Genomic DNA, 15,989 nt, shown 5'->3' with positions numbered 1-15,989 from the left:
TCTGCCTGCACCCCGGGAGGAGGCAGAGCCACTCCAGCCTGTGCTGGGCGGGCAGTTAAGGCACTTCGGTGGCACTGTCCCCTCCGCCCCACTTGGTCCCCTCACTCCCCAGCATCTCCAGTTCCCTCCATAGCCCTGGTGATCCCACTGTCCGCAGGCTGCTGGGGCAGAGCCAGCACCCCCTCTGCCCTCCCTGCGGCGTGGAATGACCCGGGCCAGGTCACTCATTCTATAAATCAACTGATTGTCAAAAACTTCCTCTAAAAAACCCTTTTTTCCGGCTAAAAAAGAGTAGTTTGGGCCGAGCCAGCCCTGAGCTCCCCCCCACACTGCATAGATTGAGGCCATGGGTGCAGGAAGAGGAACTCAATATATTAATCAAATACAAACCCACTGTACAAAACGCTTTTTTATCTATTGTTTTATAAAACCTGCTCACAAAAATAGTGCAAAACGTCAGGAGAGGGGGGGGCTGGCATTTGGAATGACACAACTTTGGTTGCAAGAGGGGCAGGGCCAGGCCTGCCGTGCTGGCAGCTGGGCTCAGGGAGAGCAGGAGGCACCTCCTGTTGCACACAGGCAGCTTGGCCCTGCTGGGCAGCAGCTCCAGGAGGGATTTTGGCTGGAGGAGGGGAGCGAGGAGCGCAGGAGGGATGCGGAGAAGCATTAGCGCAGCACGAGGGCTGCAGCGGGACTTGGAGGGGGGCAACAGGGGGAGCCTCTGCTGTGCTCTGCCTGGGGCCAGAGCTTCTCGAGGGGAGCCCAGGGGTGGCTCCGAGTCCCTCCAGGCACATCGGGTTTGTGCAAGTGCTGTTTGATTCCAGTAAGTACCATCAGGCTCAGGCAGCAGCGAGAGGAGGAGCTCCCGAGCCCCCGCCGGCCCCTTTAGGTGAGGCGGATCCCGAGCACTTGTTCCAGTTCCTGCCGACGCTGCTGGACCTGCAGGAGATGGACGGGGCTCAGGTAGGGCCAGTGGCTGCCCCATGGTCCCTTCCCACCATCCCAACCCTGCAGCTCCCCTCTGACACAGCACAGAGCCCACCTTGGCAAAGATGTGTCTGCCTACAGCCTCCTGTGCCCAGGGCTGCTGGTAGAACTCGGCTCGCCGCTCCTCCTCGGGGTTCCCGATCACATCCGTAATGATCTGAGCAGAAACCAGGTTGAGGGGGACAAGGGGTGAACCCCAGGATCACCCCCCAGCCCTTTGCTCTGCCCAGCCGCAGGGTTTTACCTTGAGATCTCTCCTCTGGGATTTGATCCATTCCTGGATGAAATCCTGGGGGTTGTTGCTGAAGCTCAGCATGAAATCACGCTGCGTCTTCAGCTGGTTGATGGATTCGATGGTCTCATGGATCTAGGGAGAGGACAGGGGGTGAGAGGCAGCTGAGTCCACCCCGAGCAGGACATTGCTGCCACCAAGCTCCCCCCAGCTCTGCAGTGTGGCCTCCAAGTGCCAGCCCAGAGCCCCCGGACCTTGGCATCCAGCGAGGCGATCTCCTGCTGGTTGGTGGTGGAAGCCAGGAAGTTGCTCATCTGAGCCTTCAGGGGATCGTCCACCTCCACATCAATGTCGTAGCATGCGGTCTTCTTCTGGTCATTGGGGTCCACGCTGGCAGGAATAGGGGTGTTGGGGGATGCTTCATCACCCCCACCCTGCTGCAGGGCTGGATCGACTCCCCCAACACAGCCCCAGTACCCCAGCGCCTGCCCCAACAAACCCCACATGGGTTTGGATCATTCCTCCTCTGAGCGACTTCTGCTTTGGCCTGCAGACCTCAGCAGCCCTGCAGGTACCACTCTGCACCCCACAGAGCTCCCCCGCCTTGGGGAGCACTGCTCATCACACTCTCCACACCCCTACCTGATGGTGTGGTTGATGATGATGGGGTCTGGGTGCTGCAGAAGCCCCGCCAGCTTCATGGGGATCTCAGAGAAGCGCATGCGGATGCAGTTGAAGATCTGGAGGGACAAAGCAGAGTCTGCGTTGGCAGGGCCCCCTCCACCTTTGAGAGGGCCAGGCAAGAGGAGAGGCTCACTCAGCCCTGGTCTGCGCAAGGCAAGCTGATGGATGAGGTATAAACCGAGACCAGAGCTTGCTGCCAGCCAAAGCTGCTGCTGCTTGTGGCCGTACTGGGATGGGAAGGGGGTTCTCCCAGCAGAGCGCGCTGGGGCCGCAGGGTGAGGGCTGACCTGGCGGAAGTAGCGGTTGCAGTTGATGTACTCCTTCTCGTGGCTGTCCTGCAGCTTGTTGTGCTTGATGTAGAGCCAGAGCGCCTGCATGATGCTGGCGCGGGTCTGGGTGTGCACCCCAAGCAGGCGAGCAAGGCGAGGGTCCAGTTTGTACTGCGGAGGCTGCACGGGCACACAGGAGCATGGAAGCACAGACTGGTTGGGGCTGGAAGGGACCTTAAATCTCCTCCAGCTCCAACCCCTGCCACGGGCAGGGACCCCTTCCACTGGAGCAGCTTGCTCCAAGCCCCTGTGTCCAACCTGGCCTTGAACACTGCCAGGGATGGGGCAGCCACAGCTTCTCTGGGCACCCTGTGCCAGCGCCTCAGCACCCTCACAGGGAAGAGCTTCTGCCTGAGATCTACCCTGAACTTCCCCTGTTTCAGTTTGAACCCATCACCCCTTGTCCTATCACTACAGTCCCTCCCCAGCATCCCTATAACCCCCCTTCAGACACTGGAAGCTGCTCTGAGGTCTCCACTCAGTTTCTCTTCTCCAGCCTGAACAGCCCCAACTTTCTCAGCCTCTCTCCATACAGGAGGTGCTCCAGCCCCTGAGCATCCTCGTGGCCTCCTCTGGACTTGCTCCAACAGCTCCATGTCCTTCTAACACTGAGGACACCAGGACTGCACCCAGTGCTGCGGGTAGGGGTCTCACGGGAGCAGAGCAGAGGGGCAGGATCACCTCCTTTGACCTGCTGCTCATGCTCTGGGGATGCAGTCCAGGACACAGCGGGGCTCTGGGCTCAAGCCAGCTCATGTTCAGTTTCTCATCAACCAACACAGCTGCAGGGCTCTGTCTGGTGCTTGGAAGTGACCCTCTCCTAAGTGTGGTGCCTGCACAGCCCTCATGCCACCACTGGCTGTGTGGTCCGTGCCTGGAACCCTCTGTGCTCCCTCCTACCCTCACAGCCCCGCAACAGCCTCATACAAGGTGCTGCCCCAGCCCAGTCCCCACTTGCCCCCACCTCAGGCTGCCCCACACCGCTGAGCCATGCAGGAGGCCAGGCAGCAGCACCTCTGTGTCCCCAGGGCCCTACCTGGTGATCCAGCATGAGCAGCAGAGTGCATTTCACATTGACATCGCCGGGACGCTTCACTTGGAAGCCGTCGGTCTCCTGGGTTGTGGGCAGCCGGTGCCACTACGAGAGAGCAAGGGGAACACTGGGGAACTCCAGGAGCCTGACAAGGCACCTGCAACCAGGCCTCCTGTCTGCAGAGAGCGGGGGCTTGGGCTCCAGCAGAGGCAGACAGCCTGGAGCCCACCCCTGGCAGGCTGCACCCCAGGGGCCTTCAGCCAAGAGCCCACCCAATCCGAAGGATAGGGCTTAATGTGCTCCAGCGCAGAGATGGATGAGAGTTTGGGTGGGCTGGGGAGTTACAGCCCTGAGCACTGGATGGCAGGGACTCAAACAGCTCCTGGAATCCACACAGGATCACAGGCACTGCAGGGGATGCTCATCAGAGCTGTCCACAAACCACCACAGAAACAAGCACTTCCTGGGGTAAAAAGCATGAGCTGGGTACAGGGAAAACCTGTTCCAGGCTGCTCCCACCCACAGGCAGTGCTTCACCTCCCACCTCAGCGGCAGGCTGGGAGGTAACGGGGCAGATCCCTCTTCCCTCCTGGCTCTGGGCTGCACAAGGAGCTTTCCTGCAGCATCAGCTCCTGGGTTGGGCCTCACCTGTGCAAACCTGAAGGACCTGGGGCTGCCCAAGCTGCCTCCCAGAGCCACCCCTGGCTGCAGCCCCACAGCTCAGCTCTGGCTGCGTACTTGGAACCATGGAATCAACCAGGTTGGAAAAGCCCTTTAAGCTCATCCAGTCCAACCATTCCCAGCACTGCCAAGGCCACCACTAACCCATGGCTCTGAGGCCTCGTCTCCACGGTGTGTGAACCCTTGCAGGGACGGTGCCTGCAGCCCTGCCCTGGGCAGCCTGTTCCAATGCCTGAGCACCCTTTGGGGCAGGAATTGTTCCTCAGCTCCATCCAAACCTGCCCTGGTGCAGCTTGAGGCCGGTTCCTCTTGTCCCATCCCTTGCTCCTTGGGAGCAGAGCCCAGCCCCTCCTGGCTCCATCCTCCTCTCAGGCACTTGTAGGGAGCGATCAGGTCCCCCCTGAGCCTTCTCTTCTCCACACTGAACCCCCCAGGTCCCTCAGCCGTTCCCCATCACACTGTGCTCCAGGCCCTGCACCAGCTCCATTCTCCTTTTACTTGCAGGCAGGAGGGGGTTAAGAGCTGAGCTGGCAGCACTTGCTGCCAGGACCCATCACACCAGCCACCAGCCGGGAAGAACACTGGAGCCTGGTCCCCCATGGAGGGCTCAGCACCATCCCCAGCACCCAAAAGCTTCTTGCTCAACACCCCCAGGCACCACGAGCCTTCCACCTCACCTCCACCAGATGGTTGTCTGGCCCATACAGCTCTTTGTCCAGTTCTATGACGAGGCTCTTGAAAAAGGAGGAGAACTTCCTCTTCTGCTTGCTCGGCTGCAAAAGAGAGCAGAGACTTGGCCTGACGCTGCCATGGAGGGCTTCAACCCAAAACCCACCTCCATCCAGCCCAGCCCAGGGCACCAGTGCTCCCCCCAGAACCAGTCCATCCCTGCCTGTGTCCTTACATCCTCCAGCAGTTTGCCCTCCACACGCAGCTCCCAGGAGGCCACACGCTCCCCACCCTCCCCTTCTTCTTTGGCCGGGGTGAAGGTGTTGGAGATGTAAATCCTCAGCTTCCGCTTTTGCTGTGAAAAACAGAGAGGGGGGGATGCTTGGAGCGAGAGGGGGGCTGCCAGCATCCACAGCAGCACCCACCTCCTACTCCCCCATCCCATCCAGCCAGTGTGGCCAACGCACCGTCAGCGGCTTCTTAATGGCCTCCTGAATCTCCATCCTCTTCCGAGCGATGGTTTGGTCCAGCTTGCGCTCGAAGGCGAGGAGGTCCATGTAGGCCTGGGATTCTGGGACCAGTTCCCGGATCTGCCAAACGGGAATGGTCAACTCCTTGTGTGCTGGGATGGGGCTGCATCCCCTGCCCCAGCCACGCTACTGGTGCTGGGTATGATCACTGGACAAGTGATGTCCCGCACAACAGCATTGATTTCTCATCTGAAATGCAAGACTATAGCCTGCAAAGCTCTCCCCACGTCCCAGAGCTGGGCTGCAGACCTCGTTTTGGAGCCTGTCCCTGTGCCCAGTGTCACAGGCAGGTAATGTAACCCTGGATTGTCAAGAGGGAGCCCAGGAGAGGCTCAGGGTGCTGCTGGGGTCCCTACCCCAAGGCATCACTGCTCCTGGCTTGCTCAAAGTCCTGCTTGTCCAACTTATGCACACCCCAAACCTTCTCCTGCCAGCCCAGAGGAAGAGATAAAGACATCTTCTGGGTAGGTATAGGACTGAGCTGCAATGTCCAGAGGCAGAAGGCAGCTCAGTGAGATCCTCCTCCTGCTGGGGACCTCATCACCCTGGCTCCAGTGGGAAGGCAGCACAGGTCCCTGCAGCAGCTCAGTGCCTTCCCCATGCACTCACCCTCTGCGGCAGCACCTTGTCAGCCATCTTCCTCCTCTTCACCCTGCAAAGAGCACAGAGACCGGCTCAAAACATCTCACAGGACATCCTGCTGCCTGCCTGGTGGGCGCTGGGGACACTGCTGAGCCCTGCTCGTATGCTAGAAGCCTGGTGGCACTTTGGCCCCATCCAGGCCACTAACAGGGCCAGGCTCCAGAGAGCAGAGTCACAGTGGCAGTGCCAGCTCCGTGCCATGTGGATGGCTCTGTCTGGCAGCAGTGAACAGGCCTGGGGGAGAAGAGGTCTCCTTCTGGGGCTGCTCTGTGTGACAGGGACTTTGGACATGCAGGAGAGCAAACAGATGCTGGGAAAGCATCTAGCACATGAGACCTCAGCTTAGTGCCAGAAAGCAAATGAGAGAGAAAGTATCAGAAGCATCACAGAATCACAGGATGCTTTGAGTTGGAAGGGACCTTAAAGCTCCTCCAGCTCCAACCCCTGCCACAGGCATGGACCCCTTCCACTGGAGCAGCTTGCTCCAAGCCCCTGTGTCCAACCTGGCCTTGAACACTGCCAGGGATGGGGCAGCCACAGCTTCTCTGGGCACCCTGGGCCAGCGCCTCAGCACCCTCACAGGGAAGAGCTTCTGCCTAAGAGCTCATCTCAGTCTCCCCTCTGGCAGGTTCAAGCCATTCCCCTTGGCCTGTCCCTACAGGCCCTTGTCCAAAGCCCCTCTCCAGGTTCCCTGCAGCCCCTTTAGGCACTGGAGCTGCTCTCAGGTCTCCCCTTCAGGAGCCTTCTCTTCTCCAGGCTGCCCCAGCCCAGCTCTCTCAGCCTGGCTCCAGAGCAGAGCTGCTCCAGCCCTCGCAGCATCTCCATGACCTCCTCTGGACTCACTCCAGCAGCTCCACGTCCCTCTGGGGCTGTTGCCCCAGGACTGCAGGGAGGTCCCTGCACTCCAGCCAAGATGACTCTGGGAGAAGATGTTGGGTCTCTCAAGCCTTTCACAGCGAAGGAAATCCAGCCCTTGGGGTCAGTTTGCTTTGCTGCTACCTCTCGCTAAAGGTGCTGCAAGGCAGGAGCAAGGAGAAGGCGGTATAAGGCAAAGCTGTGGCTGCAGCCTGCTCCTGTCTATTCCTGTATTCCCTCTCTGGAAATGGCCATCACATTTGGTACAAACCAAAGCCCATTTCCAGGAACTCATTTAAAAGCAGCTAAAACCAAACCTTGCCATGGTGGGGCTGAAATCCTCATGGCTAAAAAGGAAACAGTGGCCACAGAATGGCTGCAGCCCTGCTCAGAGCCAGTTTAGCTCTTTCCTGTAGGACCACAGAGCTCCCTCCTCTCTTCCCACCCCATGCTCTGCAGCACTCAGTGAGCCTGAGCCCGCCCTGATTCCACACTGAGCTCCTGCTCAATGCCCGGGTACAGAGGGAAACACCCTCCTGCCATTCTGCTGCATGCATGAGGGTGCACGGGGCAGAGTCCAGCAGGCAGAGGGAAGTCCCTTTCCTTTGGCAGCAGGGAAGCAGCAGGGCAGTGGTGAGGTACAAGGTACCCTATGGACATACTGGAAGGGCAGCTCCAGCTAAAGAGGGGGCCAGGGCACTGCTTTGAGCTCCTTCTGATGCATTATAAATGCCTCCTGCCCTGCGGGATTTGGCCACCCCATCAGCAGCTGGCAATTCCCAATCTCTTGATCTGCAGCCATCTGGGAGCAAGGATGCTAACCCGGCTGATCCATGCAGCCAGCCCTTGGGAATGAGCTGCAGCCTTATCTGGCTGCTGACGTTTGCTCCATGGTGAGCTGCCCCTTGTCCCTAATCCCCAGCTTGCTTGGGATGCGCAGTCGCTGTGCAGAGGCTGCAATAGCCTGTGGAGGGATCATGGAGCCAACTGAGCTCAGGGCAGGGAACAGGACCTGAGTATCCATTAGGACGATGAGACCCTGCCCTGAGAATCACAGAATCCCAGCTTGGTTTGGGTTGGAAAGGACCTTAAAGCTCCTCCAGCTCCAACCCCTGCCACGGGCAGGGACACCTTCCACTGGAGCAGGATGCTCCAAGCCCCTGTGTCCAACCTGGCCTTGAACACTGCCAGGGATGGGGCAGCCACAGCTTCTCTGGGCACCCTGTGCCAGTGCCTCAGCACCCTCACAGGGAAGAGCTTCTGCCTAAGAGCTCATCTCAATCAACCCTTGTCCTATCACTACAGTCCCTCTCCAGCATCCTTGTAGCCCCCTTCAGACACTGGAAGCTGCTCTGAGGTTTCCACGCAGCTTCTCTTCTCCAGGCTGAGCAGCTCCAATGTTCTCAGCCTGGCTCCATACAGGAGCTGCTCCAGCCCCCGAGCATCCTCGTGGCCTCCTCTGGACTTGCTCCAACAGCTCCGTGTCCTTCTAACACTGAGGACACCAGAACTGCACCCAGTGCTGCAAGTGGGGTCTCACAAGAACAGAGCAGAGGGGGAAAGATCCCAAGAAGCTGGTGCTGGGGCTTCTGGCAAGCACAACTGCTTGCAGTGAGGCTGCCTGGTTACTGACACAGAGATGAGAGTGCAGGGAAGCAGCAAACTGAGTGTTCTCTGCCCCCATCCCCACAGAACACCCCAGCTCCCGGTGCCATCCCCTTACCCTCTCCTCTGGGTGGCCAGCGGGGGCTGTGCCTGGGGGGTCAGCAGGCGCTTCCTGAACGGATCCATCATGGACTGTGGCAGGCCGGGTCTCATCGGGGAGGCTGCTCCGTATGGGGGGGCTCCTGGTGGTCCCACCTGCAGGCCTGCCATGGGCATCCTGCTGCCGGGCGGCATCCCGGGGCGCTGGTGGGGAAGAGAAGAGAGGAATGGGTTAAACGCTGCCCTGCAAGGGGGAGCTGAGCTTTGCAAGGGACCAGCTGATGCCATCGGCCCTCTTGCTTCTTCCCAGTGAGATTCCTGCAGCTGTACCCTGCTCCAAGGTGCGAGCCAGGGAAAGGAAGAGAGAAGAACATGGGGAGCTGCAGCCTTCCTGTTGCAGGAAGAGTGATGGGAAAGCAGAACCAGGACGAGCAGAAGGCACCGAGCACAGGAGAAGCCCAGCCTGGCAGCCAGCACAGAGCTGAAACCACGCATGGCCCTGAGCCACCACCACAGCAGGAGACAGGGACCTGGAGCACCGTGAGGGTCACTACTGCCTGCAAAGCCTGGGGACATCAGGTGCTGTGCAGAGGGTTCCCCTCCAGACAGCAGCACTGCTGGAAGTGATGCCTGGGAGGGGAAGGGAGCGATCCCACTTCCTAACAGCTCTGGGAATGAGGAAGGAAGCTGAGCTCCTGGGTGCAGGGATGGAGGTGAGAGCTCACCCCCTGCCAGCACCCCAGCTCCTGTCCTTCCCCCTCCAGGGACCTGGAAAGGGCATTTAGGAGCCATAACACAACATCCAACCACCCCTGCAAAGGGTCCCCACCCAGGGCAGCACTCACAGCCCCTGTGCATCCCCTGGCACAGAGCAGCTTGGCAATGCAGCACCCACACCGCTGGCTCACAAGTGCCAGCACCTACACCCCCCTGCGACCCTCAGCAATCAGTTACAGCACCCCACGACCCATCGGCTGCCCCTACACGCTCCAGCCTGCTGCACCCGCGGCCTGAGCCAACAGCTTCCCGGGACCCTTTGATCCTCGGCTCCCTGCTGCCAAGACACGAGGCTGGGAGAGCCACGGAGCCAGCAGAGCAACATTTCTGCTCTGCCGCAGGCTCCGCAGCGTGCCAGGACATCCCCCACGGCTCCCCTCCCACCGCACTTCCCTGCTACCGAAGCCACCTCACGACAGCATCTTAAGGCAGCGCTAGGATACCTGAAGGAGGCCAACAAGAAAGCTGGGGAAGGGGTCTGAACAAGGGGAAACGGCTTTAACCTGACAGAAGGGACACGGAGACGAGACCTTAGGCTCAGATGTGTGGCAGGAGGGTCCGTTTGATGGCAGCTGGCGCCAAACCACACTCACCTCCTCCCTGCGAAGCTGCTGAGTGCAAACCCAAGAGCTTGAGTTGCTCTGGAGGCCATCGGTGTCTCTGAAAGCTGGAGAACCCCAAAACATACCAAGGGCTGCATCAAGAAGTGCCCTGCAGCAGCGGGTCACCGGGTGAGTGCTGCACGTGGCAGCTCGAAACCACGCACACAAAGTGCTGAGCCCATTACACAACCCAATACTGGCTCTCCTTTCCTCTGGAGCAGCAACTCTGGAGCTCACAAACCTGCCCTTGCTACAAGGCAGGAGCATGTTTGCTCCTCCTCACAGATGTTCCTCTCCTTTGGATCAGCCACATTGGCCCAGCTCCTCGGGACAAGCAGGACCGCTCCAGCACGGCCAAGAGCCGCTCGCAGCCAGCAGCACCTCCTCTTATGCCAAAACTCACAAGGCCAGAACCCAGTTTCCCTGGGTTTATCAAGAGCTCCTCAGGGCAGGGCTGGGAGGAGAGGCAGCCCCAAGATCCACACCCTCGGCAGCGTTAAACCACAGAGGTACTGCATAAATACTGTTGGCAGCGTGGTTACAGGAGCAGTGTGCTCCATAGCCCAGCTGATTCACCTACCAGAGCTTCTGGGGGACAGAGAAGCCATGAGAAGCTGTGGAACTTCCAAGCGGACATTCAGGAGCCCCAAGGAAAGCTGCACAGTGCAAGAGGTCACCTGCAACACCCCAGAGCCCCCAGGAGCATGGAGAAGGCAGATGGCTTCTGGGCAAACCCCTGCCCCGGGGTGCTCCTCAAGCCCACATAAGAGACAGTGATCGGTGCCACAGGGAACCTGGTGAAGCTTTGAGAGGTTCCCTACATGACAATGGACAACACAACCCCTTCCCCACACGCACTGACAAGGGAACACTGTCAGCAGCTTGCTTGGACTAAGGTGATGTGGCCGTGGCCATGGCCAGCTCCTGTCCTTCAGCCAGGGCAGCTCTCATCATCACCACCATGCCCTGAGGCCTCTCCTGCCTCCCTCTGCCACTCCATGGGTCATATTCCTCATCTATCCCAGATTTGGAGGCTGGTTGGGTTTCTTTGCCAGCTCCACATCAGCGACAGCACCTTGTGCAAGGTGTCCTGTGTGTCCATCTGCTCTTTGGAGGGACAAGAGGCTGCAAGAAGAGAAGACAACTCTGTCAGCAGCGAGAGATGCAGTGCAAGGATGAATGGGTCTGTCACACTTCAGTCTTTACCATCACCTCCACAAACATCTGAGAACCATCAGCCACAGCTGAGCTGCTGGAGGGGGTGAGCTCAGCCTTCCAGGGAGCCGTGTTGAATTGCTTGGATGAGGAAAACAAGGGAATGCAGAACCCTCCACACAGATGGATGCAGTTTTCCCTCAAGATTCGCAAATTAAGGGGAATGGAGAAACCTCTCAGCAAAACAGGACCAGCCTCTGCCTTGCGTTCAACAGCCCAGGGAGCCTCAGCCCCTCCTAAGACACAACCCACCCAGGCACGGGGCAGCCTTCAAAGCAGCATTACAGCCTTGGTGGGTGAAACCTGCCTCCATCCCCTTTGGGAAGCCCTGGAAAGGAGCAGGATGCAAGAGGGCTTAAATTCAGCGTATTTTATTCAACCAGCTCAAGCCAAGGAGCCCGTCCTTAGCTCATTCCTAACACTCTTTGTCCTTCTGTCCACCCCTCTTCACCCAGGGCTGTGCTGCTGCCCCATTCCTCCCGGTCCTCGTCCTCCCCTGCCTGCCCCACCGCCCCTGCCAGTGGGGTGGACAAAGGGCAAACCCAGCAAGCTCAGCTCTGAGGAACAAGCTGGACCTCATCCAGCCTTCCCCTGCGGAGAGCCCTTTGGAAATGGGACAGAAAACAGCTTGTTTCTGCTCCCTGCCAGAGCCAAAGGAGCGGATGGGGCTGGCTGTGGTTTAGCAGTTCATCCCAGGTCAATGCACAGGCCATTTGTGTTTGGGGAGCTTTGCTCAGAGTCAGCTTCAGCTGAATCCAATGGGAGGCTGGAAGGCTTCCCAATGGATGTTTGCTGGCATGACAGAAGCCTTCAGCCTGCCAAAGGCCCCTTCTTGAGGAAGGGCAGCCCAGAAATTGAAGGCTGGTAGCAGAAAGGAAAAACGAGGGGAGCAATCAATCACAGGAGGGGTCTGCAAGAAGCTGGAGAGCGAGCTTGCAGAGAAGCAGCAACTCAGAACACAGCTCCCATCTTCCTTCCAAGCCTGCAGCTCTTCCCTGCATCTCCCCATCAAGGGGAAAAGGCTCTTCCCAACGCACATCCCGTTGTGCTCTGGCCAGAAAGGCACAATCCAACTTTGTACACACTAACAGCGAGAGCTCACGTGCATCCTCGCCCGGGGCTTTGGGAGCAGAGCCCTGGAGAGATGCCAGGCAAAACCAGCTCTTCCTGCAAGTCCCTCCCCACACGGCAGCACATCCCATTAGGAGAGATGCAGAAACAAGTGGGATTTGAGCTCCATTGCCAGGCTGGTCTTAAGGAGCCACCACTCGATCCAGGGCTTCGCATGGACTGGGACCAAGTGAGACCCTCCAGCACATCCCAAAAGGGTGCTTTTCCCCTCTTTGTTATCTGTGAGCAGATCCCTCTTGGGAGAATGCCAGGAGGAGCCTGGCTTTGTGCTGGTGGAGATCTTCACCTGGGAGGTGGTTGCGCTCAAGATGCTGTTGCAGGCAGCATCTTGCTCCCAGCAAGCCCCCAAACTGCCCCGGCACAGGTCATCACACTCGGAAGAGCTGCTGTGTTCTGAGCCAGAAGGAGCTGCAGGAGCCAGTTGATGAGGAAGTAGTAAATCAAAGGGAGGACAAAGCAACAGGCAGAGACATGGAGCAGGTTTAGACCACGTGCTGGCAATGTTTCAGGCACCAGAGATGTTGGGTCCAGACAAACCTGCCTCACGTCTGGAGCTGCAGATGTGCCGGGCCAGGGAAAGGAAAGGTCACCGGGATTCAAGTCCTAACACGGGCACGAACGCATGCAGGAACAAGGAACAAAGGTGCTGGGTTCCTGCTCGAAAGAGAAACTGGCAGCTTGGAGGCACAGACAGGAAGAGCAGAGAGAAGGGACTGGCATAAACCACTGCCTTTGTGCTGCTGCAATGCTCAACTGCCCAGGGAACAGCTCCCACAGCTCTTGAGAAGGGGGAAGATAAAGTGAGGGCCTTCAACAGCAACTTCTGGAGATGTTGTCCACCCATTCACATTCCCCCAGGAGAAACTAAGAGTGTTTCAGAGGCCACAACGCTCTGTGACTGCCTTCCTTCCTCTTGCTCTTGCATTCATCTGCTTTGTATCATCACCCAGTTAACTGGAGGCTCAGTCTATGATGAAACCTACCTTGGAAACCCTCTCCCTTGGGAAGGGTGGGGTCATCTGGCCCAAGCAGCATCACTCTGGTACAGCTCCAGCCCTGGCTGCTGTCCCCAGGTCCCCACCAAGCCAATCCCCATCACCCGATGAGCAGGAATAGTTTTTCCCTGCTCCCGAGCAGAGGGGGTGGATCGGGATCACTGCACCCTCTCCAGCACGTCCAGGCCACCCCATCTTTCAGCTGGCTCCACACCAGCAACTTCTCCAGCTCCGCTATCCACAAAGCACAACTCCCCTTCACACTGCTGCCTGCCCAGGGATGGGATCACCGAGGGCTGGGACAACAGCGCTCCTGTCCCATGGAAACCAGCCAGTGCCAATGAAACCCTTTTGCCACCTCTGTGCACCCCTGAAGCACCAGCACGGGGTAACTGTGAAGAAAGCAACAGGGACCAGGATGGGGGCTCTGCCCAGAGACCCAGCACCAAGCAGCCCAACAACTCAGCTGATCACTCTTCTCCTGAACAAACCCCCTCTTCCTTCCCATTCCAGGCATGGCACCAGCACCTGGAAGCTCTGGAAACATCAGCTCCCAGAAGGAACTCCCAAAGAGAGTCATCCTCATGAATTCCCTGCTGGAGCCATAAGGAAATCAGCAGCAGGCACGCACGGATGTCAGAAGGACGAGCATATGTTGGAAAACGCAGGGCTTAAAGAGCCCTGAAGCACTCGCTGGCGCGCATGAGGTCTCTTGTGTCTCCTAGTGCCCAAATAATGAAGTTTCTTCATCAAGCCAGGGCGTAACGGAGCACAAAGTCCTCCGGGTACAGCCGGGATGGCCGCTGGCCTGGGAGAGGCTGCCTTCCCCAGCCTGGGAATTGCAAAACAAAGGGCAGACCCTCTGGATCCCTCGGCACGGTGCTCATTGACTATCCCCACTGCACTGGTTTAGCAGTGCCAGACACCACGGTGCTGGCCACATCACCCTACGCTGGCCATGTGCTGCCAGCGTGGTGTTATGGCCAGCAATGGGGAGGGGGGAAAGGCAAGCATGTGTTGTCCTGTTCACTCCCAGCAGCGAGCAGCTCCTGGCTGCTCCATCAGGCGCCGTTTTCCCAGCTGGATTTTGCAACACACGGAAGGTCAGGACAAATGGAACGCCGTCGCTTCACGCACAGACCGGCCTTGGCTGTGCCACCTCTGGTCTCCAGCACCAGGCTTCTCCCTGGTTTTAAGGCTACAAAAGGAAGTTGTTTCCTTATCCCATGTTAACCAAGCTTCACAAGATGGAAATTCCCTCCGCTGGATTTATTCCTTAAGTTCTACCTCATGGGAATAAGGCTGGAGCTCTAGAGGAAGCGACCAGCGAGAATGTGTTGCACAACCGGGCTCCTCCATTCCAAGCCTGCCGTACACCACAAACCTAACACCCGAAATACCCAGTGTGTGCCCAGGAGTGATCCCATGAGTGCGAGAGGGAGGTGAAACTGGAGTGTAGGTCAGAATACACTTCTAATAGGGGATGGTCTAATAGAGGATGGGGACCTGATCGCTCCCTGCAACTGCCTGACAGGAGGATGGAGCCAGGAGGGGCTGGGCTCTGTTCCCAAGGAGCAAGGGATGGGACAAGAGGAACCGGCCTCAAGCTGCACCAGGGCAGATTTAGATGGAGCTGAGGAACAATTCCTGTCCCAAAGAGTGCTCAGGCATTGGAACAGGCTGCCCAGGGCAGGGCTGCAGGCACCGTCCCTGCAAGTGTTCACAGCATGTGGAGACGAGGCCTCAGAGCCATGGGTTAGTGGTGGCCTTGGCAGTGCTGGGGAACGGTTGGACTGGAGGAGCTTTAAAGGTGTTTTCCAACCGGTTGACTCCAGGATTCTATGATCGGGCTGGAAAACGAGGGGTTTCTTCCCACTTTACTCTCGCTTAGGTTTACTTTCCCCCTCTCCAGCAGGCGCCTTCTCTCTGCTCCCCACCACTTCCCCATCTCCTCAGCTCCTCCTTGAGGACACGCACCCGCAGCACCGAGCGGCTCCCCCGCCTTGGCTGAAGAGGCGGATAAACAGGTTCCGAGCAGGGCCGCGCTACGGGAAATGGCTGCGGAGCCGCGGCCGGGCCTGTGCCGCCAGCCGCGGGGAAGGCCCCAAAGGCCAGCCCAGCACCCCTCACACCGCGCCGGGACCCTCAGGGTCCCCCCCGCCCATCGCCCCCCACACACTCCCCCGAGGCCGCCTCACCTGGTACTGCGCGGCGGCAGGGCCCATGGGCCGGTATCCCGGGGCGGCGGCGGCGGCAGCGGCGGCGGCAGGAACCGGGCTGGGACCGCGCATGATGGCGGGGCCGGGCCCCGGGGGCGGCGGGGCGGCAGCGGGGGGCAGCGGGCTGAGCGGGAAGGAGCCGCGGCCGGCCATGGCGGGAGAGGGGGGGCGGCCCCGGGCCCGCGCGGGTCACACGGGAGCGGCGGCGACCGCTGGCCACGCCCCCCGGGCTGAGACCACGCCCATGTCCCTAGGCCACGCCTCCCCGCTGCCGAGCTCCGCCCCAGGCCCCACCGCGCCGAAGCCCCGCCCACCCAGACACCGCGCGCTTTGAGGCTCCGCCCCCCGTGTGCGGGCGCGCGCGCGAAGGCGCGTGGGGGCGCGGTGTGCGTGCGCGTGAAAGCGCGGGTGCGGGGCGGTGGCGGCGGGAGCCTTGGGGACTCCGCGTTGGCCTTCAGGGGTCGCGGCAGGGCCCGGCCCGGCTGCGTGCGGAGCCCCGTGTGGGGCTGGGCCCATCGTGGGGCTCGGTGTGGGGCGGGAGCTGGCCTAGACCCTGGTTCTGTGCTGCTCTATGGGGCAGGGGCTCAACCCCTCTCTTTTCCTCCGCCCCCAGCTCTGGCTCCTGCACCCGCGGCTGCTGCTGACCCAGTCCCGTTTCTTGCTCTTTGCATCCTTTCCTCTCTCCTTTCCCTTTCCCCTCTTGC

At 59.5% G+C, this 15,989-nt stretch overlaps 1 protein-coding gene across 1 annotated transcript; it reads right to left on the bottom strand.

The window, feature by feature from the left end:
- Positions 1–800: 800 nt before the first annotated feature.
- Positions 801–15,529, bottom strand: SMARCD2 (SWI/SNF related BAF chromatin remodeling complex subunit D2). The gene is made up of 13 exons (XM_080633330.1): positions 15,265–15,529; positions 8,366–8,550; positions 5,755–5,797; positions 5,083–5,205; positions 4,851–4,970; positions 4,624–4,719; positions 3,269–3,370; positions 2,191–2,352; positions 1,862–1,959; positions 1,474–1,609; positions 1,232–1,354; positions 1,043–1,144; positions 801–939 (listed from the first exon to the last, which is right to left on the bottom strand). The coding sequence occupies exons 1-13, from the start codon at positions 15,436–15,438 to the stop codon at positions 886–888; spliced, it is 1,518 nt and encodes a 505-aa protein (XP_080489456.1). The 5' UTR covers positions 15,439–15,529; the 3' UTR covers positions 801–885.
- Between the last annotated feature and the right edge of the window lie 460 nt (positions 15,530–15,989).

This window comes from Psittacula echo, assembly GCF_963264785.1.
Source record: "Psittacula echo genome assembly, chromosome: 23".
Lineage (NCBI taxonomy): Eukaryota > Metazoa > Chordata > Aves > Psittaciformes > Psittacidae > Psittacula > Psittacula echo.
This window is presented reverse-complemented; position numbering and strand designations above follow the sequence as displayed.

Coding starts and splice junctions, on each gene's coding strand:
- SMARCD2 (XM_080633330.1), bottom strand. CDS start 15,438: ATGGCCGGCCGCGGCTCCTTCCCGCTCAGCCCGCTGCCCCCCGCTGCC. Junction 4,971..5,082: donor CCATTAAGAAGCCGCTGACG/GTGCGTTGGCCA, acceptor TGTTTTTCACAG/CAAAAGCGGAAGCTGAGGAT. Junction 940..1,042: donor GCAGACACATCTTTGCCAAG/GTGGGCTCTGTG, acceptor CATCTCCTGCAG/GTCCAGCAGCGTCGGCAGGA.